The 17,805-nt window shown below is 43.9% G+C and overlaps 1 protein-coding gene across 1 annotated transcript in view; it reads left to right on the forward strand.

Annotated features, from left to right (window-relative positions):
- The window catches only part of UST (uronyl 2-sulfotransferase), a 954,023-nt gene that overhangs the window by 555,222 nt on the left and 380,996 nt on the right, over positions 1-17,805 (forward strand). The window contains exon 4 of the mRNA XM_085611639.1: positions 8,714-8,793. Coding sequence (XP_085467765.1) covers positions 8,714-8,793 — 80 coding nt within the window. The remainder of the gene's footprint in view (positions 1-8,713; positions 8,794-17,805) is intronic.

The raw sequence follows: 17,805 nt of genomic DNA on the forward strand, positions 1-17,805 counted from the left end.
ACACAGATGTGCTAAAAACAACAGTTACGTTGCAAAAGTGAGAAGCCGGCCGTGCACATGTGCGGACTTGGGGAAACCGCCTTGTTTACGATGCACGGACACTTCCTTCCGGAGGGGTGGTTTTATGGACGGGCGGAAAGCATAATGGTGTGTTTCATAGGGGCGAGAGTAGTGTAATAGATGGGCTTGTAGAAGGCATGACAGCAGTGGTCTGTGTCTGAAGGTGGGTCACCGAGATGGGCGCCACTTGAGGCATTTAGTAATGTATGTAAATGGGGAGAGGAGAGAGGGCGGAGCTGAGTGATGCAGGAACCACAATCCCTTTGTTATGGTCGGCTGAGAAGCTCTGAGTTCCGTTGATAGGGCAGGGGAGGGAAGGAAATTTGTCGAAATCACATCGCAAACAAGTTTTACACGTTTACTATATTTACTCAAAACCAAAATAAATAAATTTCAAAAAGTATTTGCAATGTAATAATAGGTGTTGCCTGTTTTTAGAGTTAAAGCTCTTGGCGTTGTAATGCGACGGATGGGAACGCACAGTGGGCGCCTCAGCTGAAAAAACACCGCCAGGAGTCTCAACCAGCCGAGGGCACCGGAAGACACCACCGCCTTTCTCCGAGGCAGAGCAGAAATGCCTCGGAGAAAGGCAGCGGCATTTTCGGATTCGGGGGCGTGTTTGTCTTTTCTCTCCTCCAGCCATTGGCTGGAGGAGAGAATGAGACTTCTTGCAAAAAACACGCCTCCCCGATCCGAAAAGGACGGGGCCTAATCGGAATGACTGACCTCTTCTCCAATGGCTGGCCAGCATTCAAGAGGCCAGCCAATGGAGAACAGGGGAGAAGAGGGTCGGGTTCAAGCCCCTCTTCTCCAAGTCATTAAATCTCGCGAGCGAGACTGCGCAAGCGCAGCCTTCGCTAGACGAGACCTAAAAAGCAATGACAGACATGGTGGTCTGCTAACCCCAACAGGCCACCATCCCTCTATTGGCTGCAAATCATTGTGGTTCACAACTTGCAACCTACCTCTTAATATTCGTGAGGTAGGTCAAAATTGCGACCCACTATGAATCATTAATCTGCGAACTGACCCATTGGTACATAGGTCAATTCACAAATTAGCACACTTGTATCAAAAATATTGGTCACAAATTTAGACCAGTATTTTGCGACCATATTTCCAGCTACTGAAAGAATAAGGCCCATTTTTCAAGTGCCTTCGAAATTCTAGTGAGGCCCTTAACAAAAGTTACCAGCTCCATCGGAATTGCATGTCAGTGGGCACATTAAGGACTCTGCTTATTTCACATGGAGACGTGTCACAAGGTGTTCAATTTTGCATAGAAGAAATTAAATACAAAAGTGTATTTTCACATTTTACTTTTTTGGTACCTTCACAAGCATTATACATGTACTGACATAAAACAAATACATTATTTTATATCCTCATTAAAGTTGAAGGTGTTCTCTCCCCATTCTCAGCCTGGAAACAAACTAACTCCCTTTCTTTTTTTTTTTGAAAAACCTTTATTACAATTTCAGAGAAATACAAGTATGGGCCTACAACCAATAGGCCGGCCGCTAAAATGCAGTGTGACCCTAGGTACAGCTGGAACATTCACGTCGATGAAGCCATAAAAGGGGGTCACTGGAGAGTAAATCCTTGCCGTCGGCCGCAGTTGCAGTCCATAAACAAACAAAGGTTTCATATTTTTAAGAAACGAAAAACAACAAACACACCTAACTCCCTTTCTTGACAAAAATACATTTGTCAGTGTTTCAATGTCCCCCTCCCATATGTGGCAGACACAATAAACAATGTCTACCCTACCTTCTACCGCTAGCCAAGGTGGAGGACTGTAATTCTAATCTTTAAATCGGTCCCCACATTCTCAATTTGATATATTGCAAGTATATTAAATTGACACTGGGAGGATGCATATATAAAGGTGACATTTCACATATGACATCAAATACCAAGGGCCATATGTATGAAAAATGCGTTTTGCGATTCTCAAATTGCGATTTTTAGGGAATCCCAATTAGAAAATCGCAAAATGCATATTGTATGTAGGATTTGCTAAATAGTTTGTGAATTCTACATATTCCTTATTTGGGAATCGCAAATTGAGATTCGCAAATAAGGAATACCTTCCCATTCATTCCTATGGGCTAGAAGGCCCGTAGAAATGAATGGGAAGACATTCTCAATTTGGAATTCCCAATTAGAGAATCGCAAATTGAGAATGCAATTTCAAGGTTGCAAGTGTGACAATAGGACACCCTGTTGCACCCCTGAAATAATCATGTGTGCACATGTGGCCCACATACATGCCCTAATGTATGTGCACCACATGGCACTTTGAAAAATGCAAAAAAGTGCATTTTTCAAAGAAATCGCAAATTACCACCAACCTGAAGTTGGTGGTAATTTGCGATTTCTTAAGCCAAAATCGCACAACTTGTGTGCTTCCTACATTGCATTTAAGGAATCGCAGTTTGGGATTCCTTAAATGCATTTGCAAAAAAGGGGAATCACAAATTTTGCGATTCCTGAGTTTGCGAGTGGGTTTTTGTGTGCTACATTGCACACTGCCTAAATGGCGATCGCAAACGCTGAAATTCTGCAAATTTCAGCATTTGCGATTGCAATTTGGCTTCATACATATGGCCCCAAGTCTTTACTGGATTCCTCACCATGAATGGACAGGTTAATAATTTATTAAAGGGCCTGTGGACCCTCGCTGGCAAATGGAGGGCATACATTCAGGCCGCACAGACCTGCTTAACTAACTGTTCAATACTAGTCAAGCACACCTGCCAGGACCAAAGATATCTAACACAAATTGCTGGTCACTGGATCACTCTAACATAGTAAACCCTGCAGGCCTCAAATAGTTACATACTGTGAGCGCTGATATTGCATAATTACTAGAAGGATAACAATAATACAATTGATCTCGGCAAATCTCTTTATTTGACTTCTCACAATGGCAAACATATACAGGAGGGTTGTAACACCAACTATCCTGGCAGTTTTCTGAACCTCTTAACTATTTATTTGTACCTATTGCCTCCCAGGATCCATAAGATCACAGAGTGAATGACATCTTGCCACAGCCAGCCGACAAAATCAGATTAGGAACATAAAAGAAAAACTATCAACACAATAAGGGGTCCTGCAGAACTAACCGCAGCTGCCAATATGACACAGTTTTTGAAAATGAGTATCTATCTCTAAGACTTACTCGTCCATCACACTGCTAAGCGCTGCATCCTATCACATGATTGCCGCACCTTGGTGATCATCATGCACAACATAGAAATACTTCCCACATAGCCTCTAAGCAAAAATAACACACTTCCAAGCACACATCCACATGGTGTAGTGTGCTACCTGTTTGGACAACCACATGAGAACCCAAAATAGGGGTAGTAAGCACTATTTAAATGCTATATTACAATACAATATAGTGCAATGGTTGGCTCCACCAGGGAGGGCATGTTAAAGCCCACAAACATATACAAACCTACAGGTTTGTGGTTGGTAGCATACGTTCACAGGTAGAATCTCCTTGAGGCACATTCAACCAACCCCAAACTAAATTTGCAAAGGTGCCATACTGGCTTAATTTCTATATTTACAAATCCCATTTGCAAGGATGAAATTGCAACCATCCTGACACCATGAATTATGTTTGGGATATAGCTCTCACACATATATTTTTTCACCCAAGTTAAACTTAGGGTCCGATTACGACTTTGGGTTGCTGTGCCTGCTCTTCGCCAGAAGAGCACTGCCAAAACCGTGCAAGGACCCTCCACCTGATTACCAGTTCAACTCGTGCAAACAGACAGTCCTTTTGCCTTTCCCACGGTGGTGCCCAGAAAAGGGCACCGCAATAGACATGGGAAAAATGTTCCATGCTGGAACTGGGGCTCAAGCAGACAGTGGAGCACATGTTGTCGTCCCCCCCGAATGCATCCCCATAGCTGGGGGCATGTAGGCCCTGTAGGGTCTCCTTTGTTCCCCCACTGCCAGCCTTTTTGTGGCGAGCTCACCGCCATGAAAAGGTTGGCAGTGGGAGGAACTCGTAATATGCTCGGCAGGACTGCATCAGTTCTGTTCTTCATATTACATTGCCCCTCGGCCGTGCCAACGCCATGGAATGGCGGTTCCCTGGTGCAGACAGCGGTCCACCGCCGGAACGACTCAGAGTGACGTAATCTGGTGGATGGAACATAGACTGCCAGGCTCATAATCAGGTCCTTAGTCTTACAAATAGCTTTTACCAACCTGCCTATAGAACCAAGGGGACTTTAGGACAGATTTATCAAGAATTTGCACCATTGAATGGTCACTGAAAATGCCAGAAACCATTGCAAGCATTTACTTTCCAGCTCAAAACTTTTTTTTATGTTGAAAATAGCTCTAAAAGTAACACCAATACCACTTTGCACTACTTGGACATCCTCATACAGAAAAGAGAATCACCCCTCAAAACCAAGGGGATAGGGTCTATTTTAGGTAAGAAACAGAAAAATTCCACAGGGCCAAAAACAACATCTGATTAAATCAAAATGCTCTGCCAGATGTGCAAAAAACTAAGAAAGATAACATATATACAAAAATATGACCAATTTATTATTTACCTAAAAATATCCTTAACAATACATAGATAAATGCTTAATTTGGTTTCCAGTGCTCTGCACCACCACTTCAAATGTCAACACCGGTGCTTATGGCAGTGTGTCACAAGGTGGTTTGTATCTAATTTAGAGATGAGCACAACATCAGTTATTTATTTATTCAATACATATGAAAAAGGACTAATACCTGCCCCACAAGCCAATCGTATAGCTTTGGGGGACTAAAATAGTCTGATTTGTTCCACTTGTACGAGTGCAGTGGTTATTAGTTGTGTGGATACTCTCATTGGCAGCACAGGTAGGGGTAATACGTGGTACAAGCTATAGTGTCCTAACAAGGGCCCTGACACTTATTTGTTTACAAGTTAGGCCCTGCATACATACAAATGAATAAACAGGAGGTTAAAACACAAAATATTTTAAAAGACAACATATGGATTTACTGGTTCAATTACCTCTTCTCGTTTCTCATCAAAAAGGAGGTTGAATACTTTATGATTCCTATTTGAAGCACACAAGTAGGTTCTCAATATTCATCGCCATGTTTCGGTGGTCTATCTTACTGTCAACCACCTTCTTCAGAACAAGTGAATGAACATCTTCCACTTATTGATTCACATTAAAGTGTCACAAAAGGACAACATAAAATACACCATTTTATGTAAGGCTTCAATGAAATGGATAAAGAAAGCTGTTTAATTGGAACCAATGGTGTTCTTTATTTGGGCATCCAATTCACTGTTTCCCCACTCTGGGTAGACCTTCTGTAGGTATCTTAATCTATAAAAGGTGCACTGTTTCTTTTTTGTATACCAATCCACTGTTATTGTCTAAGGATCATATTGCTGTGTGCCACTGAGACAATGTTATCTATTCTTCATGATGCATGCTTCACCAAAACTCAATTAATTAACCAAATAATCTTCTGTGATCCTCAAAGTGTAAGTTAAAAATAGACTCAGCTTTCTTCCAGTTCCACACAATGGAGGTAGATGGAAACATATGAATGTTCACAGGCTGCCATCTATAATTTTGGGCACAACTCCTTATTTACTAACATTGGTAGACAGGGTTTTGTGCCAAAAATAATTCCTCCTTGTGATGTAAAGTCCCTAAGGTCCGACTGCATTCCAGTCAGGCCTGTAACTTCATCTTGGACATCACTCCTCCCGAATTCTGTCAACTCATTGTTGTATCTGTTCTAAACAATAATATTATGAATGTCGGACGCTGTCATCATCCACAATAGTGAGAGAGTGTCAAATCATTCTGGTAATGCTCCAGATATAACACCTGATGAGATACCCAGTCTGAAACAAGTGTTCCCTTATCAATATGTCAGGGCCATCCAGAAACATCCCTAGGTAATTGATCAAAGAGGTGTAGTTTGAATTGATGTCCCTTCATCTCCCATCTTCTTAAAGATATGCCTAGAACCCATTCTTTGGTGCCTATTATTGATGTACCACATTACTGAAATTGTGTCAGAGGTTTATATCCCTGATAGGGTTTAGTATTTAAGGACCACCACTCGACCCCTTAGGTAGACAGGTAGATCGCCCCAGAGTATCCTGCAAGATATTGTCCAAAGATGACCCGGTCAAGTTATTGCCAGCACTCAGAGAAGATGATGAATCTTGCCTGACATTGATAAGAGCAGAGTGCATTGTTTTCCTTCGCAGGAAACGCTTTATCCATGGTTGTTCCGATAATGACAGCCTAAGCTGTCAACAGGGTAAGCAGTGCGCCACTTCTCCTTGAGAAACTCTAGACTTCAAATTACTCGACCACAAATTTCAGGGTGTTAAGCTTTTAGATTACATTTTAACCATGTTAGGAATGTTTATTTTATTCTCGTTGTTTACAACATGCCTTCTTGCTGTTTTTGTGGTATCTTGTGTGATTATTTTAGATGTACTAAGAAACAGGATCGCCCTGTTGTAATAACTATGTTTAGTTAAAAGTGTCTGTTGGTTTTAGTGCTGTGTGTGTGATACTGTGAGGAACAACACAGGTTTACTGTTACCACGGTCCCCCTGATACCTTTTCCAGGGATTGTTAGTAATCTAAATAGAATGACTTCACTTCACCTATGTATTGAGTGGGGTTCTGCTGGACTACAATAAACTGTCATTTACATTCAGTGCTGGAGACTGAACTAAGTTTACTTGGGTCATCTTTGGCTGGGAAAACAAATCTAGTAGAACTACGCCAGTCATAGTATACACAACATTTGAGACAGGCGCAGACAAGGAGAAAATGTTTGTGTTTTTCTTAAATTTTCACACATTTCATGTGTGCTGTAGTGTACAGCTCACATCCAAAGTGTGAAAAGTTTTTAAGTTAGTTTAAGGCTAAACCTCCAGGACAAAACCTATGCTAGACCTCACACACACGTTTGTATTATGGTGCAAGCGTGTGTACATGGCGCTAGGCAGCCTCTTTGTGTGCCAGCACTGAGGAAGAGTGCCCTGTCTTTACAGATATGGCTCTGCATTGCTCTTTTGCCCTAACACATCGCAGCAGAACAACTTTGGTTGCCATGATGTATTGCACCGTGTTTTTATAAATCTGCCTCTTTGTCTCATAGCAAGAACCCCTTGTCCATTGCGAACAAATGTAGTTTTCCCTTCAATCCAAATGGGCGTTCCTCAAGTCTTTGAATTGGAGACATAGTCTGACACAGGCCCTTCATTTAATTCTCCGGATTTTTACAGTTTTCGGTAAACCAAAAGATGTTCCGGCATCTAAAATGTGTCCTGCCACTTCATTTCTCTAGTTATGGACAGGATTATATAAACAAGCTTACTTGTCATGGATTTCTCCATGCAGAAACTGTATATCTTTTTTCAAATCAGACTTTAATTTAACTGTACCTTTCCTGAAATATGTCACCAGGAATGTGTGCAATACCTGCAGTAGGGCCACATAAGCAGCTACAATCTGACTTAGAACCTGATTATAAGTTTGGCGGTCTTGGAGCAGGCCCGCATGCTAGCGCCCCCCTCCAAGACTGCCAAACTCGACCGCCGGCTGGCGGCCCGCCAGCCAGATTATGAGTTACCTCGTGGTCTGGCAGGCTGTCATTTGGCGTTCCCACGGTGGTGCCTATTAAAAAGGCACCACAATGGGAGTGCCAAAGCCCGTTGCTGCACGTCATGGGCTGTAAAGTCCATGCCATGGAGGAAAGGGGGTGACTGCACTAAGGGAGCACACCATGGCCCTGAGGTAACAGGGGGCCATGCAGGTCCCCCTTTGTTTCCTCAACACCAAAGTTTTCATGACAGCCTTACTGTCATGAAAACTGTTCCTGTGAGCAAACTCCTAATATGTTTGGTGGTGCTGCAGTGGCACCACCAGCATATTAGGGCCTCTCATCGCCACGCCACTACTGCGGGATCCATGATCCCCGGTGGTTGCAGTTGGCCTGTGGCGGTTCCATCGCGGTGAATGGACCGCCAGTCTGGCGATCAAGGGACCGCCACCACAGGTTCGGCGGTCTGAAAGGATCGCCAAACTCCTAATCATGCCCTTATTCTTCTGGTGGGGCATCTCAACTTTTCTTGTGCTCCCTCCTTTTCCAACTACATTGTCTACATTCAAATCATGAGATACTACAATTCCGAGTTTCTCCTCTATTATTTAAGAACGCTTCACCACATCAAGTAAATTATGTGAATGTTTAGTGACCAAAGTAAACTTTGTCCTTCACCTATCAATTCAAGACTTGAAATTGGTTACGTATTCCACATATACTTCACGTTCAGTAAAGAGGCAAAAGCTTTTGTTGTGGGGTGAGTCATGTATGAAGATGTGTACCTTGTTTTCAGTGGCACTTAAGAAAAATAAGTCATTCATTTTCCTCGCTATTACAATTATCAGCGAGCCTTGCTGCCTATCACCTAGTCAATCATTAATCTAGTTTACCAAGCTAGCTTCCTTCCCATTTAAATGTGCATTGAGATCATACTTATAGGTAAAGCCAAACAAAAAGTTAAATCAATCAATAGAAGTTGGTGATGGTCTTTATTCACTTAATGAAATGCTCTGTATTTTTTCTCTAGATGGAGTTGATTAGAAATGTTAGTACTGCTGAGCAGCCATATTTATTTACTCGTCATGTTCATTTCCTCAACTTCTCTAGGTGAGTTGCACATTATTTAAAATTTGTATTTTCAATTGTGATATGGTGGAGCGTTGCTTAGTATTTTGTATTATAAAGATGTTCAGTTCTTAATATTTTTAATTATCTCATTTAGTCTGTCATGGAATATCAAGTGATAAAATGTAACAAAAAATACAGTTTAAAGTTAACTCTCTTGGGGGAAGATCTATAAAGATATCCATAAGAAATAATGTGATTATTGGACATTAGTTGAATATGTAATTTTTTTAATCCAATTTCCAGTGTGCGATGCATTCATTCTATTTATTGTCTCATTGGATATACATGCATTATTATTTTTTGCATTTCTAATTAAAAAAAATAAATGTGTCACACCAATGAATTAATTTATGGTTCTCTTACATTGATAAATGTTAGATTTCTGTCATAAATAATTCTTCACTAGATTGATTGGAGAGTCACACACGCAGCTTGTCATGTAGTCCAGTCAATATCCAAAGTGCCAAAACAATTGGTTATCCTTCTGTAATTGAACCCAAACCCAATTACTACATAAGTAATAATATAATTCATATTAATGTTTGTAAACGGGCAGACATCACAGTAGCTTCAGACTGTGGGATCAGGGGGCCTATGACGCCGCCTAATGATGAGAGGACCAGCCACTGGGCACAGCTGCCATTGAGGTGGCTTTCTGAGGAGTGAGGCCTACCCGGGCACCCGAGAGACCTAGAACTGGAGTGCGACTGGAGGCTGAGAGGTGACATGGCTTGTCTGTGGGGGGTCCCTGAATTGAGACCATCAACTGTGGCTAGTTTGAGTGAGGGACAGATGCTCCATGCTGCACCTCTCCTGGCCTTCCGCCTGCTGGTGCTGACCTCGCCCCTGCTCAGAACCATCAATAAAATGGAGGGGAGGATAAACCTGTGATCAGCAGTGACATCGAACCGTGGGGCCTCCATTCTCCATTTCCGTGGTGCAGGCAGACAGTGAGGATGAATTGGATTGTGATTAAATGTTGCCCCTCTGACACATATGGCGCGGTGGTGAGTGGCGAGAGATTGCAGGGGCTGCCTGATGTGCTGTGGGGTGGCACCTATGTTTTGACAGGGTCCATCTCTGGGCAAGAGGCAAGGCCTCCCCCTTAGAGCTTGCCTTCCCCCGAGTGAGCTTCACTGCTTACACACTGCCATGGCATGAAACAAACCTGCAGCCCGGCGGCTCAACAGAAGATCAACAAATATACTATGCAGGTTGGTGCTGCAGGAGTCCGGCGCAATGGGGGAGGCAATGCTTGTCCAGAGGGCCTCCAGACAGCGTCTATTCGCCAGGCCATACAGGACCTCAAAGTGACATTGAGGGAGAAATGGGAGAGCTGAAAGTTGACCTGTCCTTTACTATGGAACACAGTTGACAGAGTCACAGTGGTGGCGGGTAGAGTTGGTGAGACTGAGGAAACTGTCAGGTCACAGGAATCAGGCTAATGGTCCTAAAAAAAGGGACAGTCAGCTGGAGGCTAGGGTGGAAGATGCTGAGGGTAGATCCCAACACAATAATCCCAGCACTGTGTACATTGCGGAGGGAGCCACTCCAACCACCCTCCTTTCAGACTGGCTGAGGAGCTGTGTGCCGACCTTCAGAGGTCTCCTGTTACTTCCTGATCTCAGCACACAGGGCTCTCCTGTCTAAGCCTCTGGTGGGCCCCTGAAGCTTTCATTGTCTGTGTTCTTAATTACACGGACCACAGTATGGTTCTGCGAGTGTCGTGCTCTCTTGGTGCTCTGACATATCAGTCCTCCCTGGTAATTATTCTCCTGGACTACACCTTGAAGATCTAGCAGCAGTCAAGGTCCTTTCAAGAGGTGAAACAGAAGCTGCGAGCCTTGAACATTTGCTACATGCTCCTTTTCTCCACCCAACTGAAGATTTTTTTTTCAAGACAAAACTATGCTTTTTGAAACACCAGAAGGGTCGTGGGATTGGGCGGAAGGAAGGGCGACCTAACCTGTGAAAATGATGTGCGCCTCTTGTGGGGGAGGCGTCTTTGTTGGTGGGGGCAGGAGACCTCTCAGAGAATGCACTACTGCCCCACGGTGAAGAAATAGACGCCGGCGCCGCAGAGCACGTTTGATTGGACCAGATGGCTCATAGGTGAGGCAGTCGGCCTCGGAGACTGACATGGACCCTGCTGCACCTGACCCCCTACCAGTCTCCCAGGGGCCCTTGACTTAAGCCCCCTCTCCCAGGGGCCCTTGACTTAACCTCCCCTCCTCGCTGAACACTGTGGGGTATACCCATTCTTCTTGTGATACTGAGTGGTGGTACTAGGGGCTGGTTGGTAAACCATGCTCCAGACTGATTTGTCTTTTATTTGTGTTTTTGTTTGTATTTGTGTGGGTGGATGGGGAGGTGGGGATGGGATTCAATTGGGTGGGGTGTTTCATGACAGGGGAGTCACACACCTCAGATTAGCCTAGTTAGTTTTCATTCCTAGTTGCACCACAACAGGTACTTCTTGTTGGCAAAGTATGGGGGGTGTTGGATTGGGGTGTTCTTTATAGTTTTTTTGTGCTTTCTATCTTCCATCCCCATTAAGCTTGTCGGCACGTTATACAAATGCAGTTGACCTCAAGATAAGCGCTCCAATGCGACCACCCCCCTGGGTTGATCACCGATTTGTGGACACCTGATCATACAGGGAGGCTCACCATTCTCTTGTGGTACAACAGCGGTCTCCTCAATAAGATAAAGAGAGAGGCAGTCCTGAAGTCTGTGCATGTATATGATCCTGACATACTCCCTTTACAGGAAACACCCTTAGGCCCTAAATATGACTTTGGTGGTCCAAGGACCGCCAGCCTCGTGGGGACGTGGTGGTGGCCATCCAACTGCCGCTGCATCAGCAGTCCGTCTGCCCCATTACGAGTCGGGTGGTTGGACCGCCGTGGGAACGCTGCTGCCACCAGGGAACTGCCATTCCCTGGAGATGGCATAGTGGTGAGGAGGCCGCAATATGCTTGGCGGGACCGCCGCGGTACTGCAGAGACTTCTATTTCAACTTTAGAATTTCCCGTTTCCAGTGCAGAAAAACTTCTTTGCAAGAGCTAATTCCTGTGGAATGGGGGATACCCGCATCACTCTTGCAAAGCGCTGCAGGCACACTTTTGAAGGTGGCCTTGTCACGCAGAATCTATTGCTATATTATCGAGCGGCACACCTTATAGTGCTTAATCACACGTGGTTTGAAGGGTTTGGGGGCCCAGCCTATACTGTAGAGGGATGGGTCCTAAACTGGGATCGCTTACCACACATACTATGCAGTGACGATGGGTTACGCTCTGTGCCTGCCTCTACCCGAGTGGTACTGACCATCTGGAAGGAGGCAACAAAGGCAGAGGGATGGGCTGACCGCCTGGTGCTAGAGACCCCGCTGAGGAAGGGGACCACATTTCGCCTGGTATCAGCACTCTGCACTCTGCGGGTTTTCCAGATCAGACACCATAGGCATCACGACGCTGGGGGATGTTATGTTGCATGGGTTCATTAAGGCTTTCTCTTACCTGCAGGTGGAGTCCCAAATGTACCACTCACAGTTCTTTTGTTATCTCAGTTAAGACATGCCCTCTCCCCGTACTTACCCAGGGGCACTGAAATTCCAGCTTATTCACCATTAAAGGCAAACAATCCTGCTGACTGACATCAAAACACACAAACTAGCAGGCCTTTATTAACCATTGCTACACCAACAGATAGACCCGATGGTTGTCACATTGAAGACAAGGACTGGAGTGAGGCATTGCTAGCCCCACTGGAGTCTCAGTTCGGTCTTATTCAGCTTAAAATACTCCACCTCATGTACCTTACTTGGACAGGCTTGTTCAGTATGGGACTGATTGGCTTTGGGCACTGCTTGCGTTGCTGCAACACACCTTCTAGAGTTGTCCCATCCTATCACATTCCCATGGTATCACACTTCTTAGAGGGAGTGCTGGGGACCTTGGAGATGGTGTTGGGATGGAGGGTCTCAAGGGAACTGAAACTTATCCTATTAGATGTTGCGGAGAAGTGGAGGGCAATAGGTACCCGAGGGCACTTCTGTGGATGGGACTGTTTGTTGCTAAGCAAGACATTGCGAGGGCATGGAAAAGTATGGAGGCCCCATCCTGGGAGGGTTGGGTGAAGGGCATGGACCTATGCATGGGCCTGCAGTGGTGGCTGGCATTTACCGATGGCTGTGGGGCAGGAGGGTCAGAGGTAGAAGCAAATAAATAAATAAATAAAACACTTAACTTGAGTAATGATAGAACGTCCTCTTCTACCGGTCGCCTCTCTTCCGCGGGACCTAGCCAACTCCCCATACCAATCCTGGTGCTGCTCTCACCAGCATGATAGCAGCGCCGGGACTGGTTGGAGCGGGCTCACTCAGCACTCTAAGAGCACTGGAGGCCTGCGCTTTCTCTAACCCAGTTTAAAATGTGCATGTCTGGCTGGCGGTCGGCCAAAGAGACATGAACACAGAGCAGCACTGGCCCCACCCCATCCTGTCACTCGTTTCAGAACGGGTTGGATGCTAAAAAATAAAATGTTAATAAATAAACTTTATTACTATTTTATATTTCAGCTTGGCTTGTGGGGCGACGCTCCTACACTCAAATGGAGGAGTTGCCTCTGTGTGCCTGGAGCGCCCTCATAAGTATTGTAAAATCTGTAAAAACTGGGCAGACCATCATGGGGTCTACTTAGAACCCTGCCCATCTAGGTAGGCCCTGGCGTTTGGAAAATTAGATACGTTCTGTTGAACTCACAACCAGTTGAGATCTAATAGGGGGATGCACTGTGTGCTGGACCTCCTGACTTCTGCTGACGCCAGTCAGGACATCAACTATCTGGTCCTTAGGATGTTCATATACCGCTTTCAGTGGTGTTGTGGAGGGATGAGGCCTAATTGTTAACAATATGTATCTGCGTTTTACCAGACTTGGATTTTGTTATGTTATGTTAAGTATTGTTCCATCAAAAATCAATAAAAATATATTTTAAAAAAATCTACAGATAATGCAGCAGATGATGGATTATGTGGCTAAATGATAATAATATAGCAAACAATATGGAAAAGACCACAGAATGAACGAATTCCAGTAGCCCTGCATACAGGGTGTGCGAAAGGAAAGACTGTAGGGTGTCAAATTGTTTCTAATACTCACAAAAATGCAAATACCTGTGAATGAACTGTACAAATAATTCAACAAATATCCAGAGTTATGAAAGCACAGATGAAGCACATTTTCTTTTGTAATTTTGAAGTGTGATGAAACAAAGATTTTTATCGGAGCCAAAAAATGGTGATTATGCAAAAATTATATTGTATTGGACTGTATTGTAAAATTCGTATAGTGCTTACTACCTCTATGTGTGTCACTGCAGCGCTTACGTATCTGGGAAGCAAGCTACGCCATATGGGGTGGTGTGTAGTTGGTGTTGTCTTTGTTTTGTGATCCAATGTGGGAAGTATTTCATTGTTGTGCATGATGACCACTAAGGTTCAGTTATTGTATTTTTGGAAGCAATGCATTGTGGAGTGGTGGATGGCAGATGGGCAGTTTATGGTTTTTCAATATGCTGGCATCTTTGAACAGCTCTGCAAGTTCCTTTATTGCTATTTTTTATGATAATTTGCTTAGCTGGTTACTGCACTGAGTTGTACAATCAGAAATGTTGTGTATAGTTGTAGGCCTGAGCTAGCATGTCTAGAGGGAGAAAGAAGTGGAGAGATCTGCCGATATGCGCATTGTTACCAGCATCTAAATTCTGAGCATCATTGTGAGATGTAAAGAAGCGACTGTAGTGTAAAAATATTTGGGGCCTGCAGGCGTGGACTAGATAAAAGTTCTCCAATTGACCTGTAGTGTGTGACAGGTATTCCATGCCTGCTAATGTAGTGATGACTGGTTTATTGGTGCACAGTACTAGTAAAGGACAACTCTCGTAGCAGATATGTCTTATGTGAATGTAAGAGGTGCAAGTTACTGTTGGCTGCTGGACGCTGAGTGTTATGGTATTAGTATTAGTATTAGTGTAGGTCTGCAATGTTATACATGAAATTACATAACTCTATAATACCCAGGCGATCAGCAGGTCTGCCCTCCTTAACTTACTTTCCTATCAAAATTAGTTTGCTGGTTGGGTTATTTCCAATCTTTGGATTGTAAGCTGAAGATTGAGCTTGAGGGTGTGACTGTCTTTCCGGGTTCTTTTGCCAGAATATGTGGTGGTGTAGATATCTTGGAAAAAGCCATATTGGCAACTGTCTTCTGAAGTGTATATGCTCCAGGATTCTTCAAATGCTGGCTGGTAGTGAGTTTCAGAGCATGGCGACTGTCTAGCAGTGCCTCATAAAGATTTTTTAGGGTAAGGTAGTATGAAGATAAGTGATGCAAGCCTGGAGCATAGTGTTCTATTTTGTTTGGCATAGTGGCCCTTTTCCTTGGAGGCTCTGTGGACAATGCAGAGTGCCTTCAGCATTTCCCTTCTTGCTAAAGGTAGCCAATGGAGTAACTGCAAGTCTGGGGTTATGTGTTCCCTGGGGTGAAGCCGGAGAAGTCTTTCAGGAGCATTTTGAATGAGTTGTATTTTGCTTACAATGAATACAAGTACACCTAGCTATATGCTGTTGCTGTAGTCAAGCATGGAGATTACAAGCAGTTTCTGTTGTTATCTTAGATATGGGAATATGCAGAGAAGTGTTTTCATGGTGTAGAAGACACTCTTTTTGACGTTATTAAAGTGGTATCAAATATAGGTCTGAATCCATGTTACCCCTATATTTCTCACTTCTCTTAATATTGTTAAAGGCCTTTGTAGTAATGTGTACATTATTTATATATGTATCTTTTACATATAGCTAGTACCTCTTTAAGTATTAGGTACTGGGAAGTTGTTGTTGTTGGAGTAGCTCCATGGAGATGGAATACTCAGGGGGATTGGAGAGTCAGTTGCACCTGACTGAAAGGACTGGATGGATGGGATCTTATTTCCTCAACAATAAACTCAACTCTTCTTACATCAACTTGACTCAAGATAACTAATTTGGATAATTCAACAGTCTTATTGACTGTTCCCAGAAGTTATTCAGCAGAATCTTACTAAGAAGGTTACAAGAATGGCTAGATGCCAAGGAAGTGCTCAAGCCCCTACAGGATGGCTTCAGGAACAGCACCAGAATGCTGGATCAGGTCTTCTGCCTACAAATGCTTTTCTGGAAGACAGTGGTTATGGGAGGCTGGAGGTTGTATGTAGGTCTTCGTTCTGCATTTGACCTGGTTCTGAGGCCTACACTCTGGCAGGTGCTGGCCAATATGGGTATCCATAAATACTTACTGGCCAACATCATAAGACTTCACAATTATGCCCAGGTGAGGTGTAGTCAGTTAGGCGAGGTTACGGAGCGCTTCTCAGTCACAATAGGGGTCAGGCAAGATTGCATTTTAGCACCTACCCTTTTTTACAATGTATGTTCCTGACCTAATTGGCCACCAGAATGCGTGTGAGGGATACTCTCCAAGGCTCGCAGGCATCAGGGTTCCAGCCCTACATGTTTGCGAATTACACTATATTAATATCTAAATCTCCCATCGGGATGCAGAGGACTCTAGACAGTTTTAACTGGAAATAAATGTCACAAAAACAAAAGACATTGTACTTAATCCTTGCTGCACCACTACACCCAATTCAAAGCTTAAAGGCTCCTTTCTGGAGAGTGTGCACACTATTGAGTACCTAGGAGTTATCCTTACCTGAGCCTCTGGACTGGTGTCGCCATATTGATAGGTGCAGACTTAAACTCAAGCATCATACTGGGGGGTTGTTAAAAGTACGCCTTTGAGCCCTTCTTATTGAATAGTTGTTTTCCCGTCCTTGAGAAAAGGCTATATAGTGCGTTTGATACTTCTTTTTGACCAGGACAGGCAAGGCATGCTGGTTTGCAAATTTTGTGTCCAACCCTTCCCAGTAAGGTAAATGGTCTTCCCCCTTGTTTTTGTGTATATGCCATTAGTTGTTTGGCTTCAAGAGGCAGTGCTGTGGAAAGTATCTATGGTACATCTGATACGTTTGAGGTTGATTGTATGCCCTTTGTTCCCTTAGTCTGCTGCACATGTGTAGTCGTCCAGGCCTATGTCAAGGGCTATCTCTTGTGGTCGATTATCGCTTTCCAATTTCTCCACAAAGCCAAAAGAGGGGATAATGTTTATCAAGGGGAGACTTACATAAGTATAGTTAATGAGAGATGCCCAGAGGAAGTTAAATAAGAGAGACTAGCCGGTATGTCCAGAGGTATGCATCCTTTTAAAACACTGTGGCCAAGGTGTTTAAGGTTACCTTGTAAGGTCCGTCCTCACTTGTCATCTTTATGGCACTGAGGAGTATCTTGAGGTGGTGTCATCCAGTGAGTGTCTTGCACTTCTGTGACCTCATTTGCAGGTAGTGTACTAACTAGACACATGTTGACATCGCCTGATATAATGAGGTCATTACTGAACCTCTACAACCTTAGGCCTATTGACAGCTTGTCATCTTACGTTTGGATGGATGTACACATTTACCAACATGATTTTTTTAGTCTGACCATTAGATGTTTTCAGTGTTATTCCCACTACCTGCAGTCCCCCATCACTGCGTTCCTGTTCCCGACATTCAATTGTGCTGGTGGCAGATATGTATATTGCAATGCTGCACTTGCTGCACCAATGCATATATTATTTTATTGCAGGGATGAAATGGTAGTCCTCCAAATGGAGTGCCCTCTGTGATCAGGTCTCTTGTAAAACCACTATTTGGAATGAGCAGAGGTAATGAAGGATTTCAGGGTCTTCCAGATTGTTGGCCAAGCTTTTGATACTCCAGGAGCATACCTTTAGCATCCGATCTGTAGAGTGCATTGAGTGGGTGCTTTTTCATCGTAGAAGTCTGGTCGAGTTCAAAGATCCCGACAGCCAGCCCCATTTAGCTGCCACTTCTGGACCTGACGCAGGG

This window comes from Triturus cristatus, chromosome 6 (genome assembly GCF_964204655.1).
Source record: "Triturus cristatus chromosome 6, aTriCri1.1, whole genome shotgun sequence".
Classification (NCBI taxonomy): Eukaryota; Metazoa; Chordata; class Amphibia; order Caudata; family Salamandridae; genus Triturus; species Triturus cristatus.